Raw genomic sequence first — 16,722 nt, forward strand, 5'->3', positions numbered from 1 at the left:
TCTCTGTTGTACTACCTGTAGTTTAACTGATACTGTCCATCTTTTGTCATTTATTACAGTAGGGATGTTCACTGCCTGGATATTACAAGAGGAACTTCTGTCAGTTAACTGAGATCAAATAAACACAGGCGAATACAAGATTAAAAATAAAAAAGCACAGGTGCGTTAAAGAATTTCTGCTCTCTATTGTACAACCTGTAGTTGGGATTTAAATCTTTTTGTCATTCACTACAATACGGATGTTTGCTATAAGGGGAAATGTACAGTAGGTAAACATAAAACTCTGGTAAGAGTCAGATTAAAAATAAAAAAGCACAGGTAAATCATATTTTTCAAACATCTTTGTTGTCTATTTTACAACCTGTTTGAATTGATACTGTATAAATTTTCTCATTCATGGGGAACTACTTGATGTTGAAAGAGGAAATTACTGTCCACCAGCGAAGCTCTTTAGAATGCTTTTAAACAGCCCCCATGCTTCCAAAACATTTGACCTTAACATGAATCACTTTGCGTAATCTGGGTCTTGCTGGACGCATTTCTTTGTCAGATCTGTGAGAAGACAGAATACTTTTGTTTTTCTTGTGCACACTGGTTCGTTTGACATCAGAATTTGGTTCATCTGAATGATGTGGATGCTGTTCTGAACTCAGGTGAGCATAAGCAAACAGTTTCTGAAATATTTCAGTTAAATCGAGTTCAGTGGGATTGACTGAGGAGTTTATGCAGGTTTTTCAGACTGAATGACTTCGTCATCATCATTATGATTAATAATTCGATTATTAAGTTGAATTTAAATGTATACAGTGACAGGCCAAATGCAAAATTTTAGTGACAGTTTCTGTCTTTCAGATTCTTTGTATACAAACCTCTTTACAAGAATTGCACTAGTTATAGATGTACAGGAGGTGTTATGTTTTTGACCACAGTACCATTTTGAGGTGACCCTTCTTTACCAGTCTGTATTAAGCATGACTGTAAACCTGTGCTGAAGCTTTTAGCTGGTATGTTGGTATGTTTCTAACATTAAAGTCGTGTTCTTAGCAACATATATAATAAAAAAAAAATCGAATGTTTAGAAAAATTCAGAAATGGAAAATGTCCTTCATAAAAATAATAATAATAAATAAATATTCAGTGTTCAGTGCATGGCTTAAAAAAAGAAGACAGATCAAAGATAAAAAGCTTTAAACATCACTTTTTTTTAGCTTCGACTGACATAACTGTTTCAGTCCATTACAATTTTTTGTTTCCTTGGCTAAACTGAAACCATTTTTTGCTATGTAGCTATATGCAACAAGTAGGCTGCGCTGTGTGCGCGCGTGCGCGTGCGTGCGTGCGCGTGGGCGGAGAGAGTTTGACAGACAGTCAAACTGAAGCTCGACACGCTCGCAGATGTCTCAGAGAAACAAACCATGACTTCATGAAATACAGTTTTTGCTAACAGGCTACATTTTTTCTTTTTCTTCACATCTTCTCTAAGATAAACACTGAAGGTAAGCTAAATATCTCGATTCTTTTCTTTTGTATTCCATACTGCTTAATGCTTTGTTTGATGTAGTTATACGAGCTGACAGTAACGTTTCACACACAAGCTTTCACACGCAACACACACACACTGCGGTTTAATGCTCATAGAGAACAGAATCATATTTTTGTTCATAACGTTTAACAGTAACACATTAAACCGAATATGTTTATTACGTTAAAAGGCTAAACGGGGTTTCATAGTGCTTTGCATGCATATTCTGCATTTATATATTAACACTGTCTGTTAAAAGTGTAATGAGTAAACCGCAGGGCTGCACTTTGTTCTGAGAGGAGCGGGTTTAGTAGAAGAGAAGGATGTGCTTCCTCAAACGCTCTTCGACATTCACCGCCGAGCCTCGCATACTTTGCATATTATGCAGCTAAAAGTTTAAAGAAATGACTGTCACATCACAGACTGATGTTATAACTGATGGGCTGGAAATAACAAGGTTGTATCTTCAAACTCGAAGAGTTTTTTAATGGTCACTGCAGGGTGACTGATGATTGGCATTGTGTATTACACAATATATCTAAATATTTAAATTAACACTATATTAATTGAAAATTAACTATATTATCCAGTGGTAAGGCTCCTGTCAGTAGGAAGAATGAGCACAAAAATGGCCAAAATGTCAAGGATATGCTTCAGTTAACCAGTTATTACACAAAATAAACCATCCTGAAGGGGTTTATTTTGTCATAATGACTTACTTTATATTATTAGCCTACTATTATTATTCCGGTTATTAAATAAATACTCATATACTGAATAAACATGAAATTTTAAAAAGAAGGACACAGAAGGACAGTGGTCATTAGCGTCATTACACTAACGTATTTGATCACAGAAAGCCACTGAGCAGAATCATCAGAATCAGCGCTTCCAGAGAACCGTGTACTCACAGCATTTCATTGGTAATACAGCCAAAGAGACGGATACAAAATTTCATAATTTATCATTAACTTTACACAAATTTCACTGGAAATCACACCAAGACATTTGAAAGCAGAAACTGGATTACTGTAAATATATATATATATCTGATAACATTCCAAATAAGTGTCTGTATTCAGTTAAATTAAAATAAATTGGTCGAATCAACCATAACAGCATCTAGTGACCTCCAACAATATTTCCAGGGTCAGATCAAGTAGGTTACAATTGCATGTTTTCACGTTTTACAGTGAAATAAGAAGGCATGGCTATTGACAGATTCAAAGATCATACAGTCTTCATCATAAGTGTCATTAAAACACATTTGAGGTTTAATATAAAGAAATGTGCTTTGTGCACAAGTCATACTCCAAATAGTTTAATTATCATTTTTTTATAAAAGTAAGTCTCAAGCGATCTGTCCTTAAATGGATAAGCCACCCCAAAATGAAAATGTTCGTTCATTTTCAGAACACAATTTAAGATATTTTGGATGAAAACTGGGTTGCTTGAGACTGTCCTATAGACTGCCAAGTAAATGTAAATGTAAAGTATGAAAGACATGATCAGAATAGTCCATCTGCTATCAGTGATTCAACCGTAAGGTTATGAAGCGATCTCCTCTGTCTCTCCATAACACTGTATGCTGTGTATGCTCTTCTGTGTTTTCTATCAAATCATAGCATAAATACACATAGAAACAGTGCATCTTTGTGGCGTAGGCAGCTTGAGTGATGTGGAGAGACACACAGTAGACTGTTGACTAAATAATCCTTGAATAAAGTTGTTATTTTTGTTTTATTTGCATACAAAAGGTATTTTTGTCGCTTCATAACATTAGAATTACTGATAGTAGATGGATAATTCTGATGATGTCTTTCATACTTTTCTGGACCTTGACACTTTTATTTACTTGGCAGTCTACGGGACAGTCACAACCCAAGAGATATTCATCCAGAATATATTAAATTGTGTTCTGAAGAGGAACAAAGCTTTTATGGGTTTTGGAACGACATCGGGGTAAGTGATTACATTTTGATTTTGGGGTGGAATATCCCTTTAAATATGTTAATAGATTTGAACTATACTTAGTATGCAATAAATGTATTTATAGTTCCACATCAACTTTCAGAAGTTCAAAATCTGCTTTCGTTTCCGTCTCATTTCTGTATTAGACTCTTGCTCACATTAGTATCATCTGTGTTGGTCACTGTTCTCCATTTAATGCTGATCCCAGAGCTCTGTTTTATAGCTGCCCCGTGTTTACAGGAGGCGATCCGAGCGGGTCATGTGATCGCTGATGTCATGACTCGTGTCATTTGCGTTCCCCTCACTCCACGCCAAATGCAAACAGTCCTTATGCTTCTGTGTGCGACTCCACGCCTCTCCCCGCTATATAAAGACCTATTGTTTCAGTCCAGGCCGGGTGTGAGGGGTGAAATCATGATGTGATCGTTTAAAAAAATTAGGTTATTCTGCACTTTGTTGGATTTGAGGAAATTTCAGCCCTGCTGATCCTGTCGTCCTGTGATTTGGCTTGCAAATATCCTTATTTCTGGCAACTGCTTTGTTCTCTGTCTGAAAAACACGATTAGACCCTTGAGGCTTGAGGACATCCAGGTTTTAGAACGGCTGCCCTGGAAAATGTCCATTTATGCGTCCATCTAACCAGTTGTGGTGAGAGATTTATAGATAGGCTTTTTAAAGTCCACCCATACATATAATGCACCGGTCAGATTAGTTATGCAATCATTGGGTCATGGGAGTTGGAATTAGGGGTCAGGAAAGCTTCAAAACCATGTGGCATTTCTGAGCTTCAATTATTTCTATATAAACCTTTTGGGAACAGTAATATTGACCATATATTATTAGATCTCTCATTTTGATTTGAGAGTAGAATTTAGGTTTACTAAACCTTTTTTTAGTTCTTGTTATCTAAAGCAACATTTCTTTGGCTAGTCTGATTCTTAAGAAGTTTGTGCTCATTATGCAAATGCTTGTTTATGACCCTGCATCACCCTTGACAGCTTGTGACGCATTGATTTATATATAACATTTCATACAAGCTGCGAGAACACTTAAGTAATGCCTGTAAGGAAACAGAAGTTACACTTTCTTAAAAGAAGTGTTGCTGTGTGGTTTCTAAGGTGTTCTAAACGGTTGTTAGGTTATTATATAATGATAAAAAAAATCAAAGAATCTCACTCCCATCACCGAAATCCTAAATTCATGTTTATCTGTTTTTGTGTCAAAAGATAAAAGGAAACTTGGTTTCTCATGTCATGACCCATTTAATAATTTCATAAGACATAAAAAATATGATAATTTACACTCAATAGTTTATTATTGCATACTGTTTTATAAGGTACTACATTAATAATGCTACTATTTATCTATATATATAAAATACTGCTATTTTCACTTAGTGTAAATAAAATCAATTTAGTGCACTATTATTAGTGTAAATAATATTAATAATAAAAAAAAAACTTTATTATAACGCTTTGTAAATGTTTAACGTCATGTCCCCTAAAATTAAAAAAGAAATTATGAAATTTTTAAAAAGAAATACAAAAAATAGAAGAAGTAATTTTATGTGTGAATTGAAATAATTAATATATTCAGATGGAAAAGAGCACTGACTCACCATTCATATTGCGTCTGTAGAAAGCAACACTAATAATTGTGTTGATATTACTATTTTTATATTGCTACTATTATTTATTTATGGTTGTTGTGATTCTATTAGCATTCTTGTATTGTGTATGTACCGTGAACAGTGTAGCCAACTGTTTTCAAGAGAACGCCATTTTAATATCCTAATGGTTAGTTATGCCTGCCATTCATTTTAAAACCCTGGATTCAGTGCTGAGCAATGTTAAATGTCTGAAATTGGTCATAAATTCAGGTTATTTGTTTATAATGCACAAAGTATGATAAAGTTCGATGTTTATAGCTTTGTGCCCTGTATATCAGATCACCCACAGCGCTGACAGATATGAGCAAATCAGCAAAACCATGAAAACAATAGCGCCTTGAGCAATATCCACTTCACCTTGCAGGCCATGCCTCCAGAATCAGACTCTTATGTACTCTACATACTTACAGCTGCGATTGTTTGCTTATTTTGTGGGCAGGCACATTGAGGACCAGGCCGTCTTAGGAAAGATTGCATGATTAATTACAAACCCGTCTTCTGTGATATTAGGGTTTTCTGCGAGGAGCCGCTCAGTACGAGAAACTTTAAGCCTCTAGCTGCCGCGGTGGTTTGTAGCAGTTAGTGTCGCTGAGGTATGTACAACTCATTTCTCATTTCTATTAGCAAGCCAAATAGGGGTCTTGAGTTCTGTTGACGTCAAAGAAGGAGCGCTCAACGTCAAATAATGCCTGTATAGACTAATCAAAACCTGCAATGATTCTCCTGCAGCTGTGTGATGCTTTGAGATGAACTCTTTCTCCTCACAGCGCTTCCTCATCGTCGTGAGAAACATGTTTGTTTAGCGGCTCTGCAATTACATTTTTAACAGGAAACAGGCTGTGCACATCATAAGTTGGATTTGAATATCTTCCAGAGTCTGTTTTATAACATTCGGTGTCGTGTGGGCATGTGATTGTCATTTCTGGAACGATCGAACCTCTCACAGCGCTTGCCATGTGTTTAATGCGTGTGTATAAATAGCTTTAAGTGCTCATTTATTCCATTTCCCTCATAAACATGTTCTTTCCATCTTTGTTTACTTTCGCTATAGCACTCGATTTCCTTTGCTTGGGCACTTAATGTCTTTCACTTTCAGTATCAGTCACTGACAGACCCCTGACACCTACTCATGTTCTATTTATTCCTCCTGCACTAGACGCCTGGAGTCATTTTGGGTTGGATATGCAGCGACTCTAACGTCTAATGAACAGCAGAGCGGTTTACAAGGTAAGGAAAATGCCAAGCTGTCAGAGAAAAAAAGTGTTAACTGTTTATCTTTAAAGGGCTTGCAACAGCGTGTCACTGGGGAAGTACACTTAAAAGGACAGCTTTGTACTTCATCTACTCCTAACTAGTGCATATCAGTAGTTTATAGTACAGTAGTTATATGGTACTACTATGAAACGTTTCGGGGAAACATTTCTGCACAAGTGAAATGTGTCGTCTGAACACAAAACTGGCCGAAGTGGTGTATACAGTTAAGCATGTGTTTATGTGTTTACATATCTCCCAAAACCTGCTCACAACCCGTCTGGGTTGTATTTCACTCCAAAATCAGAATGAAAAAGCAAGAAAATGTATTTTGCATAAAGAAAATGAAATCATCAACCAGGTGCATACACCTCAACCAGGTGTGTGTATATATATATATATATATATATATATATATATATATTATGCATTAACTAATTGTTAAGGATTATAAATAATTTAATAATAATAATAATAATAATCATGCATAATGCATTAATTTGAAAGGATTATAAATAATAATAATAATAATGCATTCATTATGCATTAACTGATTCATAAGGATTTTATTGTATTTATTTTATTTTCAGTTGAGTACTTTATCCCCACTTTTGGGTGAAATGAGACCCAGACATGTTTAGTAACATTCTCTCATATAGACAACCAGCTTTAATGGTCCCTGAGGCTATTGACCGCTTCATTTGAAAAGACAAGTATTCAGTTTTCATGTGTTTTCCCTCCTCTGTTTGCCATCAACATCCTGTCACCGAGCAGAGCTGCAGCTATATCCTGCATATGCTGCATCATTTCACTCATGTCAGGAGGAAACTCGAGTCTCTTTCTAATGAGTTGCTTTAGAGTTGCATCTCTTGCATCAGCAGCGTTGACTTCTACCAAGAACAGGAACATCACATGACTTCATTTCCTGTTTGATAATGTGCAAAGCGCCCACAGTTGAAGTTACCTTTGCATATTCTTATTTTAATAGTACACTATTAGCATGTTCATTTGATCATTTTAAGGGTCTTGAGACATTCATATTGCAATTTTTAATGTTATGCATTTTGTATATTTACTTTAAATAATAGATGAGTTCAACGGCAGATGAGACCGGAGGTGGAAGACCTCCAAAAACTGGGGGCAAAGACCACAAAAAGGTGTGTAAAACCCTGCACAATCTTTTATCTGTATGTATCAGTGATCAACAATGCAACTGATGCATTGATTTAGTTTATTTCCACTGCTAATTTGATATATTACTGAAGGAAGCAGAACAAGTATTTAGGCTACACATAGATGTTTAAGGAGAACATACACATTTAATTAGTAGCTTACATTTATATTAGATATCAGTTATCGCTAAAACAGATGCACACTGCCCAATGAATAATGCATTGCTAAAGTAAATAAAGTACTAATGGAACCAAAGTTCCTCAGAAACATAACATCGGAGCAAATGAGACAGCTGTTTACACACAATAAAAGTATACAGTATAGCTTTAAAATGAATAATAGTGTTGGATATTTCTTCTGAAACTCATATGAGACACATGAGGTCTTATAAAGAGGAAAATCTGAGAAGCAGGAGTCTTTGGCAAGCATCTCTGTGCTTATTTTCAATGTTTAGGAGAAATGATTTCTCATTTAGTTTTCTGTCCAGTTTCGAGGCCTTTGTGTGCAATAGATTATTTTTGCTCAACCCAGCATATTTTTCTCTGTGGCACAATGTGGCGTTTGTGCTGTGAGCTCTTTTGGGATTTAGTGGGATTTGATTTTTGCATATCCCACTCTGATTTGTCATATTTGTGCTCTGAAATGCTGTTTTTCCGCTGACTGTTATGTAACGGTGAGCACACTACACCCGTGTGTCATGCCATGTGTACCATGCATCAGGAGGCTCATGATATTAGGGATATTAGGAAATTCACATAGTGGATATTTGCCCACAAAATGACTTATAGGCTTTAAATATTTGTTTGTCATTTCCTTTAAAAAAATAGTGAGAAGAAAAAAGCACAGGTTTAAGAGAAAATAATAAAATGTGCACATTGTGTAAATCTCACAAGAACTGTTTAAGAGTATGTCCAGAATATGGATAATAATTCATATTTTATGTATGCATATAGCATATGCATCTTCACATCCAAATAAAAAAATAACTAGAATTAATAATTAGAAATCTATAAAGATTATTTTCATGTTAGGGTTAGCAGCGTCTCCACAACATCACAACAATTAGATTTTTTGTTAATCATTAATAATTTTAAATTTAAATAAAAAAAAAAGAGTAAAGTTTCTTAATTATACTTTGAGTGTCTGAAAAATACAAATAATTTGTATTATATATAAAGTATTATTATTAACATTAGTGGAAAAAGTAATATATTTAAAATACATTTATTTCATACTAAGTATAGTTCTCATCTTTTAACACATTTACTGAAATTAAAATGATAACTATTGCGCAATGCACATTTTTGTTTATGACGATGATTGAGGTTGTGGAAGACTAGTATTGTAACTGCTTCATAATTGCAGTATTTTTACACTTCACAGTCCTAATTCGTTGTGGGTGATTGCCGGGGCGTTGCTAAGTTATCGCAGTTTATTATTTGCTCTCATTGTGACACTAGCAGTAAATTACTTCTTGTAAAACCAGGCCTCAAACCTGGCCATACAGTGTGCCTCAACTTCCTTGTCTTCAACTTCCTCCCATGTGTGTTTTTAGCGCTGATAAGGATTGCGTTATCTCTGCTTTTCCTGTACGTGCCAGTGTTTGCTCATGATCTGAGGCTGTTTTACATTGGTTTTCCGTGTGTTTGTCTGTAGCCCACAGCAGAAGCCTTGAGAGGAGCCATCCAGCTCGGCATCGGGTACTCAGTCGGAAACATGACGTCCAAACCAGACAGAGATGTTCTCATGCAAGACTTCTACGTTGTGGAGAGCGTCTTTCTCCCGAGGTATTGACAGATGTGATGTGTGGTTGCCATAGCCTCACTATTCAAACACTGAGATACAATGACTCTGTTCCAAATGTCAACAGTTCTGTTGTAGTAGTTTGTTTAATGTCTACTGCAATATTAATTAGTACAGCTGAACATCTTTTGTGATTGGTTGATTCCACACAATGCTGAATAGAGCCACTATAGGATTTGAAATAAGAGTTTACAGTTTTTAAATATTGTGTGAAATCATTTTGTCTTTCAGTGAAGGCAGTAATCTGACTCCAGCTCACCATTATCCTGATTTTCGCTTTAAAAATTATGCTCCCTTGGCTTTCCGTTACTTTAGGGAGCTCTTTGGGATTAAACCAGACGATTATTTGGTAAGAGCAAGAAACCACACGAGACTTACTAAAACAGCCATGAAAGATGATGAAATTATTTACTGTCAAGAATCATGAAATTCTAGACGGTAAAGAGATAATTCTCAGGAAAACAGTGGAGACAAAATATAGTTTCATCTGGAAAAATTACTGCTGAACTCATTCACCGCAAAAATTATTCAGTTATAATGTAATGATGATGGCTTGTACATGCTAATGGGTGAAAAAAATTAAAATAAAATTAATGTTAAATATAATTAATGATTAAAAAAATTACTTTATGAATATATATATATATATAAAAAATAGTTATACTTTGAAGTCGGGAATAGAAATTCCCTCAATAAACTCCTGATTAGCTGCTTTTTAATAGTTAGTAAGGTAGTTTAAGGACCTTAAATATGGTCATGCAGAATTGGACTTTAAAAATGTATAAATATAAAAAAAGGATATAGGATATTTTATAAATATATCAAATAAATTATAAGAATTGTAAAATAAAGTTTATTATCATGAAAATTACTATATTAGGGCAAAGTCATGGGGACACAACTGAAATATTATTTTATTAATATTTATATAATATTTCACATGTCATACTTCATATTTTATTATGTAATATTATTAATATTTCCACTTAGCATTTATTTAAATACATTTCAGTTTTAGTAAATCTAGTACTTTGACTCATATTTCATATATTTCATATATATATATATATATATATATATATAAATATATATATATATATATATATATATACACACACACATTAATAATGCATTTTCTTTTTGTTCATCTGCAGTACTCTATTTGTAAAGAGCCTCTGATAGAGCTGTCAAACCCCGGAGCGAGTAGTTCATGGTTTTACCTAACCAGTGACGACGAGTTCATCATAAAGACCGTGCAGCACAAAGAAGCTGAATTTCTGCAGAAGCTGCTTCCAGGTTACTACATGGTGAGCCACACAATCAGCACAATAACCAGGAAGAAACTACACAATTCAATTATTAATACAGAAAACAACTACAGATAATCATTTTACAGCACTGTTACCTCACAGCTGTTGTATAGCCCTGTTTGCTGTAGAAATACACTACACATTAAAACACATTAAAAACATTAAATATTCAGCCTATCAGTTAAAAATGTTAATGCATTTTTTTTAAAGCATAAGAATATAATGCATTTAACTTTGCCTCCACTAAACTTACAGCATTTTTAACACTAATAAGCTCTTCTAATATTCTTTTCAAGATGAAAAACTGCTCTGTCCTTCCTGATTTCAGAATCTGAATCAGAACCCGAGGACCCTCTTGCCCAAGTTTTACGGGCTGTACTGTATTCAGTGTGGAGGTGTTAATATCCGATTGGTGGTGATGAACAACATTCTGCCTCGCTCTTTGAAAATGCACTACAAATATGACTTAAAGGGCTCTACTTACAAACGCAGAGCGTCACGAAAGGAGCGCGCCAAATCCTCCCCGACTTTTAAAGATCTGGACTTCCAGGAGATGCACGAAGGTCTTTACTTTGATGCAGACACGTACAGCGCCTTGATGAAGACTCTTCAGAGAGACTGTCGGGTGAGTCGAGCTGTTGATCGCCGGAGAGCTCTTCAGGATTATATGTGGTTGTGATTTCCATTCACTTTGCTCCACAGGTGCTGGAAAGCTTTAAAATCATGGACTACAGTTTGCTGCTGGGCATCCATGTTCTGGACAGGAAGCTGAGGGGGAGAGGCGGGATTGGGGACAGTAAGCGCCATGGTGGACAGAAGGTCCTGTACTCCACAGCTCTCGAGTCCATTCAAGGAGACGGCAAAGCAGGCGAGCCTCTTCCTGACGCAGATGACGACACGTGAGTGGAGCTGCTCCGTTTGCAGAGTTAACAGAAATTAAAGACAAAGAAGTTTTACTTTTACCACATGCCCTTTCTCAAAGACACATCCGTCAGTCTGAATATTTACTGCATATGCACACGACTGCTCAAATGCTTGGACTCAGAAATATGTTTTGAAAGAAATTACTATTTTTATCAAGTAAGGATGCATTAAATAGATGGAAATGGCTGCTATCTTGTAGAGGTAGGAGATATACCGGTAAACACGATTAACCGGTAGAAATGTGTCTAGACTATCGTTTCTATCGCGGTTACATGCTCACGTGATGTTGCTGTGCTACGTGCTCATGAAAACTTCAAGTTTGCATGCATTTTTAAGCATTACAGTTTAAAAACAAGTGATTTTAAGAATTTGCAATGCAATCTGCAGCAAAAGAGGACTCATTTAGCGATATCCGTGAGCTGTCAGAGAGGTGCACACACGTCAAGACGCAAGACGTGATCAAACAGTTATTTTGAAGGCCTTGAATGGTTAAATACACACGTTTTTGCAAGTATCCTTATAAACACAGTCATTTAGGCCTTAAGTAAAAGCAGCTGAGAAAAAAAAAACAATGTAACAGAATAATGGATCCAGGCAGCTCTTAAAGTGACAGCAGTCTAATATTCCTGTCGTTCATATTAATCAAACAGCAAAAGGGAAAATCTCTCACTTCTCTTGACTAAATCACTTTTGTAACTTTAATAAGAAGGAATATATATTTAATTTACACTGTGAAAAATTGTGTTTTATACATATTATTACTGTACTTTATAGACTGTATTATTTATTTGCTCTACTGTAGTTTTTGTGTCTTATTGCTAGTAATTATTTTCTTATTCTTAAGTGACTGTTCATTTGTCTTCTGTTTTTTTTATTATTTAAGCTTATATACTTTTATTACACCATGTTACACCAACATAATTCAATAATGTACTGTATGAGCAAAAGAAGCGCAACAGCTTTATACAAAACATTCAAAGACGATACTAAAATAAAAACGAAGGAAACGGAGGACGTATAAACACACAGGCTGATAAAGAAGTAAATAAGATACAAGCAAACACGATCAATGAACCGATGAGTAACTGTGGAAACTTCAGGTCAAAGGAAACAAGAACAAAACACATGAAAACAAGGTGATACAAACTAAAAGTCAATGAAAACGAAACTGAAACCAAAAAGGAACATGGTAGCGGTAAAGAAATTGTTACAGTTTTTGTATTGTTATATTTCTGTTTCAAATAAATGCTGCTTTTTGAAAGAATCCTGAAAATAAAACTGTAGCATGGTTTCCACAAAAATATGAAGCAGCACGCACAAATGTTTTCAACATTGATCATCGGAAATGTTTCTTTAGAATGATATTGGAATATTACAATGATTTCTGAAGATCATGTGACACTGAAGACTGGAATAATGATGTTGAAAATGCAGCTTTGATCACAGGAATAAATTATATTTTAATACATATTAAATACAAAACTGTTATTTTAAAATGTAATAATATCCATCATGTTGCTAAAATATTTCCAATACATTTTCTGACTGACTTTGGATCGGTTTTGAAGTAATCATGTGTTTTTGTTCTAGAATGGGTGGCATCCCTGCTAAACACAAAGATGAGAAGTTGCTGATCTTTCTGGGAATCATTGATATCCTGCAGTCCTATAGGTATGAATCAGCTGACAAAATATGAGAATAATTACTGTTCCATTAAAGATGACAAAAAATTCCAATATTTAACATTTCCATCTTATATACAGATTTATAAAGAAGGTTGAGCACTCGTGGAAGGCTCTTGTGCATGATGGCGTATGCATTTTTCTTTTTTCATCAAATCTATATTTTTATATCCTTCTGTTTAAACGTTATCATGATTTATGGTTCTTTGTTGTTTTGCATTCTAGGACACTGTATCTGTCCATAGACCAAATTTCTACGCTGACAGATTCCTGAAGTTCATGGGCACCACGGTGTTTAAAAAGATTCACCGTAAGTTTAATGATTCTTTGTTATTTCCAGTGAAACAGGATCATTTAAAATGCCCTTCTACATCTCACTTGTTTCCCTCTTTGTTTGTATTTTTAGCTCTCCGTGGTGCGTCCTCGAGAAGGAAGAAGAACTCAATCCAGCCGTGTAGGTCGGCCTCACAGGAAGTTCTGTCGTCTGTAAATGAAGAGAGTAAAGAAGAAAGGAGGGCACAAAGCCTCGAAAACCTCGATGATACAGGTGCTCATTGCTATTGAAGAGAAATTCGCTAATGCACACAAAACTTTTTTCTTTTTACTTTAAGGAGCAGTTCACACACACAAAAAACGAACATTCTGTCATTATTTACTCACCCGTTCCAAACCTGCATACTGTTATTTCTGAGTTTGAGATATTATGAGTGTGAGGAAATAATAATGCAGATTGCATTTTTGTGTGAAATAATTTTTTTTAAATCAATCTCTTTGTTGAAATAACACTATTTTATCACTTGTGAAAAAGTGTGCTTAATTGTATTAAATATGCACTTGTAGTGTTCTTCAAATATTACAAGTATATTTTTAAAAACTGTAGTTGATTAGTAATATGCATTGCTAAGAACTTCATTTGGACAACTTTCAAGGCGATTTTCTCAATATTTAGATTTTTTTACAGCCTCAGATTCCAGATTTTCAAATAGTTGTATCTCTGCCAAATACTGATCCTAACAAACCACACATCAATGGGAAGCGTATTTATTCAGCTTTTATATTATGTAAATCTCAATTTCAGAAAAATTGACCCTTATGACTGGTTTTGTGGTCCAGGGTCACATATAATCTTTACTATAAGACCACTTAAGGAGACACTTTTCTAAATATAGTAGACTTTGTTATAATGTCAAATGAAAAGATTAAAGCAAATTTTGAATCATTTTGCTTTAATATGCTTTAGTATGTCAGTCAGTACATCAAGAAGAAGTGCGCTTATTTTGAAGTGTTGACTAGCATACTAAAGCATATGTAAAGTACTAAATTATGACAAGTTAATTTATTTTAAACTGCAGCGTCATCATTACAAATGTGTAATTTTTAATATATTTAATTAAATAGAATACAAGTTTCTAAAACTGACATTAAAGTATATTTTAGTTTGTCATAAATTCGTGTCGGTACATTCGTCAATATTTAAGTTGTACTGATGCCCTAACTAAGTTCAACTAATTGCTTTTAATTTAAATTAGTGCTGTAAAATAATGAATCGCGATTAATCAAATCCAAAATAAGTTTTTGTTTACATAATATATGTGTGTGTACTGTGTATATGTATTATTTATATATAAATACACATATATACAGTATATATTTTGCATATATTCACATGTATATATTTATATTCATATAATTTATATGAATATAAATAATATAAATATAATAATATATAATAATATTATAATAATATAATAATATATACATGCATGCGTGTGTATGTATGTATATAAACCTAATAATTATACACAGAACACAGCCATAGATTATGTAAACAAAAAGCTTTATTTTCGATGCGATTAATCATTTGAAAACAAAAATTTAAACTGTAATAGATTATTTCTGCAGTAACTACTCTTTTTAAACATATGCTAAGGTGTAGATTTGTTTCACAAGGGATACCATTCAAAACTGTATTTTTACACATTAACTATGGATAACTTACTAAGATAAGATGCTTCTTTTTTGACAGAAACGCACCCCTCTCAGAAACCTGATGTAATTCCCAGCTCCACCAGACTCAACCCAGCCATCTCAGCCGCCACGATGTCTTCTGCTTCCTCTCTAGATGATGTGAAGACCGAACCGCAAACAGATTCAGAGAACAGGTGCTAACGTACAAACACACACACTTTCCCATCAGACATACGTATTAGTTCAACTAAAAAGGTCTTTGTAAACTTCCATATTTCTTCACCGAGCTTCCTCTTCTTCTTTATTTTGCTCTAAACTGGATGTGATTGGCACACATCTTCTTGTTTGGCTGACGTCACTGTGTTGTTTGTCCTCAGAGATGATTATAGGACGTCCAGCACGACTCTTGCATTAGAGGAGAGCACTCTTCCTGCTTCAGACTCACAGGCAAGCACACCTGAGTCAGGTCTGGACGTCTACTTGGTCAGTGTAGATACTGGTTCTCATGTAATGACACCTGATCTGAAGTTCCCCTGGAACTCAAACGCTTTTGTGTCATTCGCTCCGGATCTGTGTTTGTGGCTCATATTGTTTTCTGTTTTAGTGATGCGTGAGGCCTTCTGATGTGGACCAGATCATCCAGACGTCTGTAAGACTGAGAAACAGCGGACATGCTGTCAACATTTTGCACAAAGGATATCTCTAGCTGCTAATACACATGGACTGAGTGAGAAAGGCCTTATGTTTGAAGGAATGGCAGAGCGATTGCCACACTATAGTACTGCAGTGCCTTACACTGTCTGTGCACTTTGTACCCACTTGCAAGCACAAGATTGTTGTATAATAATAGTTACACTCCCTTTAGACCAGTGTGCTGTAACTGTATCTCAACACGCTGGTTGGTATGCATGTTAAAGGTGAGTTACCTGATTAAAGCATGTGTCATACAGAGAAATAGGTTTGTTATATTATAATAATCCTGGTATAATTATGTTCTGAGCACTTCTGAATAGTGTGAGTAATGATTTAGTTTCGCCCGATCATTACAATACAGTAACTAGTACCAAACATTAGTAACATTGTCACTAGTGAACATGGATTGAATATTATGTTTGGTCATGTGATTTTGACGCACAATCAGTATAATGTAATTACATGGGGGGGGGGGGTGTTATCATGGTCAATGTTACTTCGTGTAAAGATTTACAGGGGCTTAAGATGTTAAAAACCAGCAATCTTTAAAACCTTTTTATAAAATGTATTTAAATTTAAATGTTTTGTGATTAGAGTAATATATGAATTAAATGTGCTTTGATGTATAATGTTTATAGTTGCTATTAAATGCTGCATCTACACAAGAACTTCACTTTGTCTGTTGTACTGTACACAAGCATCTGATGCACAGATAGCAAACCTGTGCGCTGCACAAATATGAACACAACAGTAGTT

At 34.9% G+C, this 16,722-nt stretch overlaps 1 protein-coding gene across 5 annotated transcripts; it reads left to right on the forward strand.

Annotated features, from left to right (window-relative positions):
- Nucleotides 1–1,342: 1,342 nt before the first annotated feature.
- LOC113109657 (phosphatidylinositol 4-phosphate 5-kinase type-1 beta-like) lies at nt 1,343–16,634 on the forward strand. 5 transcript variants are annotated; one of them, XM_026273362.1, is made up of 16 exons: nt 1,343–1,496; nt 3,385–3,484; nt 6,319–6,389; nt 7,502–7,570; nt 9,243–9,373; nt 9,621–9,738; nt 10,544–10,696; nt 11,028–11,324; nt 11,402–11,598; nt 13,214–13,294; nt 13,387–13,435; nt 13,531–13,615; nt 13,712–13,852; nt 15,332–15,467; nt 15,651–15,756; nt 15,878–16,634. In XM_026273362.1, the coding sequence occupies exons 3-16, from the start codon at nt 6,366–6,368 to the stop codon at nt 15,878–15,880; spliced, it is 1,590 nt and encodes a 529-aa protein (XP_026129147.1). In that variant the 5' UTR covers nt 1,343–1,496; nt 3,385–3,484; nt 6,319–6,365; the 3' UTR covers nt 15,881–16,634. The 5 variants fall into 5 exon arrangements, with proteins under 5 accessions (XP_026129147.1, XP_026129145.1, XP_026129148.1 ...); XM_026273360.1 differs by lacking the exon at nt 3,385–3,484 and adding an exon at nt 5,673–5,755; XM_026273363.1 differs by lacking the exon at nt 3,385–3,484 and adding an exon at nt 5,673–5,755 and having other exon boundaries at nt 15,651–15,739.
- The last annotated feature ends 88 nt before the right edge of the window (nt 16,635–16,722 follow it).

This window comes from Carassius auratus, chromosome 10 (assembly GCF_003368295.1).
Source record: "Carassius auratus strain Wakin chromosome 10, ASM336829v1, whole genome shotgun sequence".
NCBI lineage: Eukaryota > Metazoa > Chordata > Actinopteri > Cypriniformes > Cyprinidae > Carassius > Carassius auratus.

Excerpts from the sequence above, each read along its gene's own strand:
- LOC113109657 (XM_026273362.1), top strand. The coding sequence starts at position 6,366 with ATGAACAGCAGAGCGGTTTACAAG. Across the intron at positions 6,390-7,501 it reads ACAGCAGAGCGGTTTACAAG|ATGAGTTCAACGGCAGATGA; the intron begins GTAAGGAAAATG and ends TTTAAATAATAG. Across the intron at positions 11,325-11,401 it reads CTCTTCAGAGAGACTGTCGG|GTGCTGGAAAGCTTTAAAAT; the intron begins GTGAGTCGAGCT and ends TTTGCTCCACAG.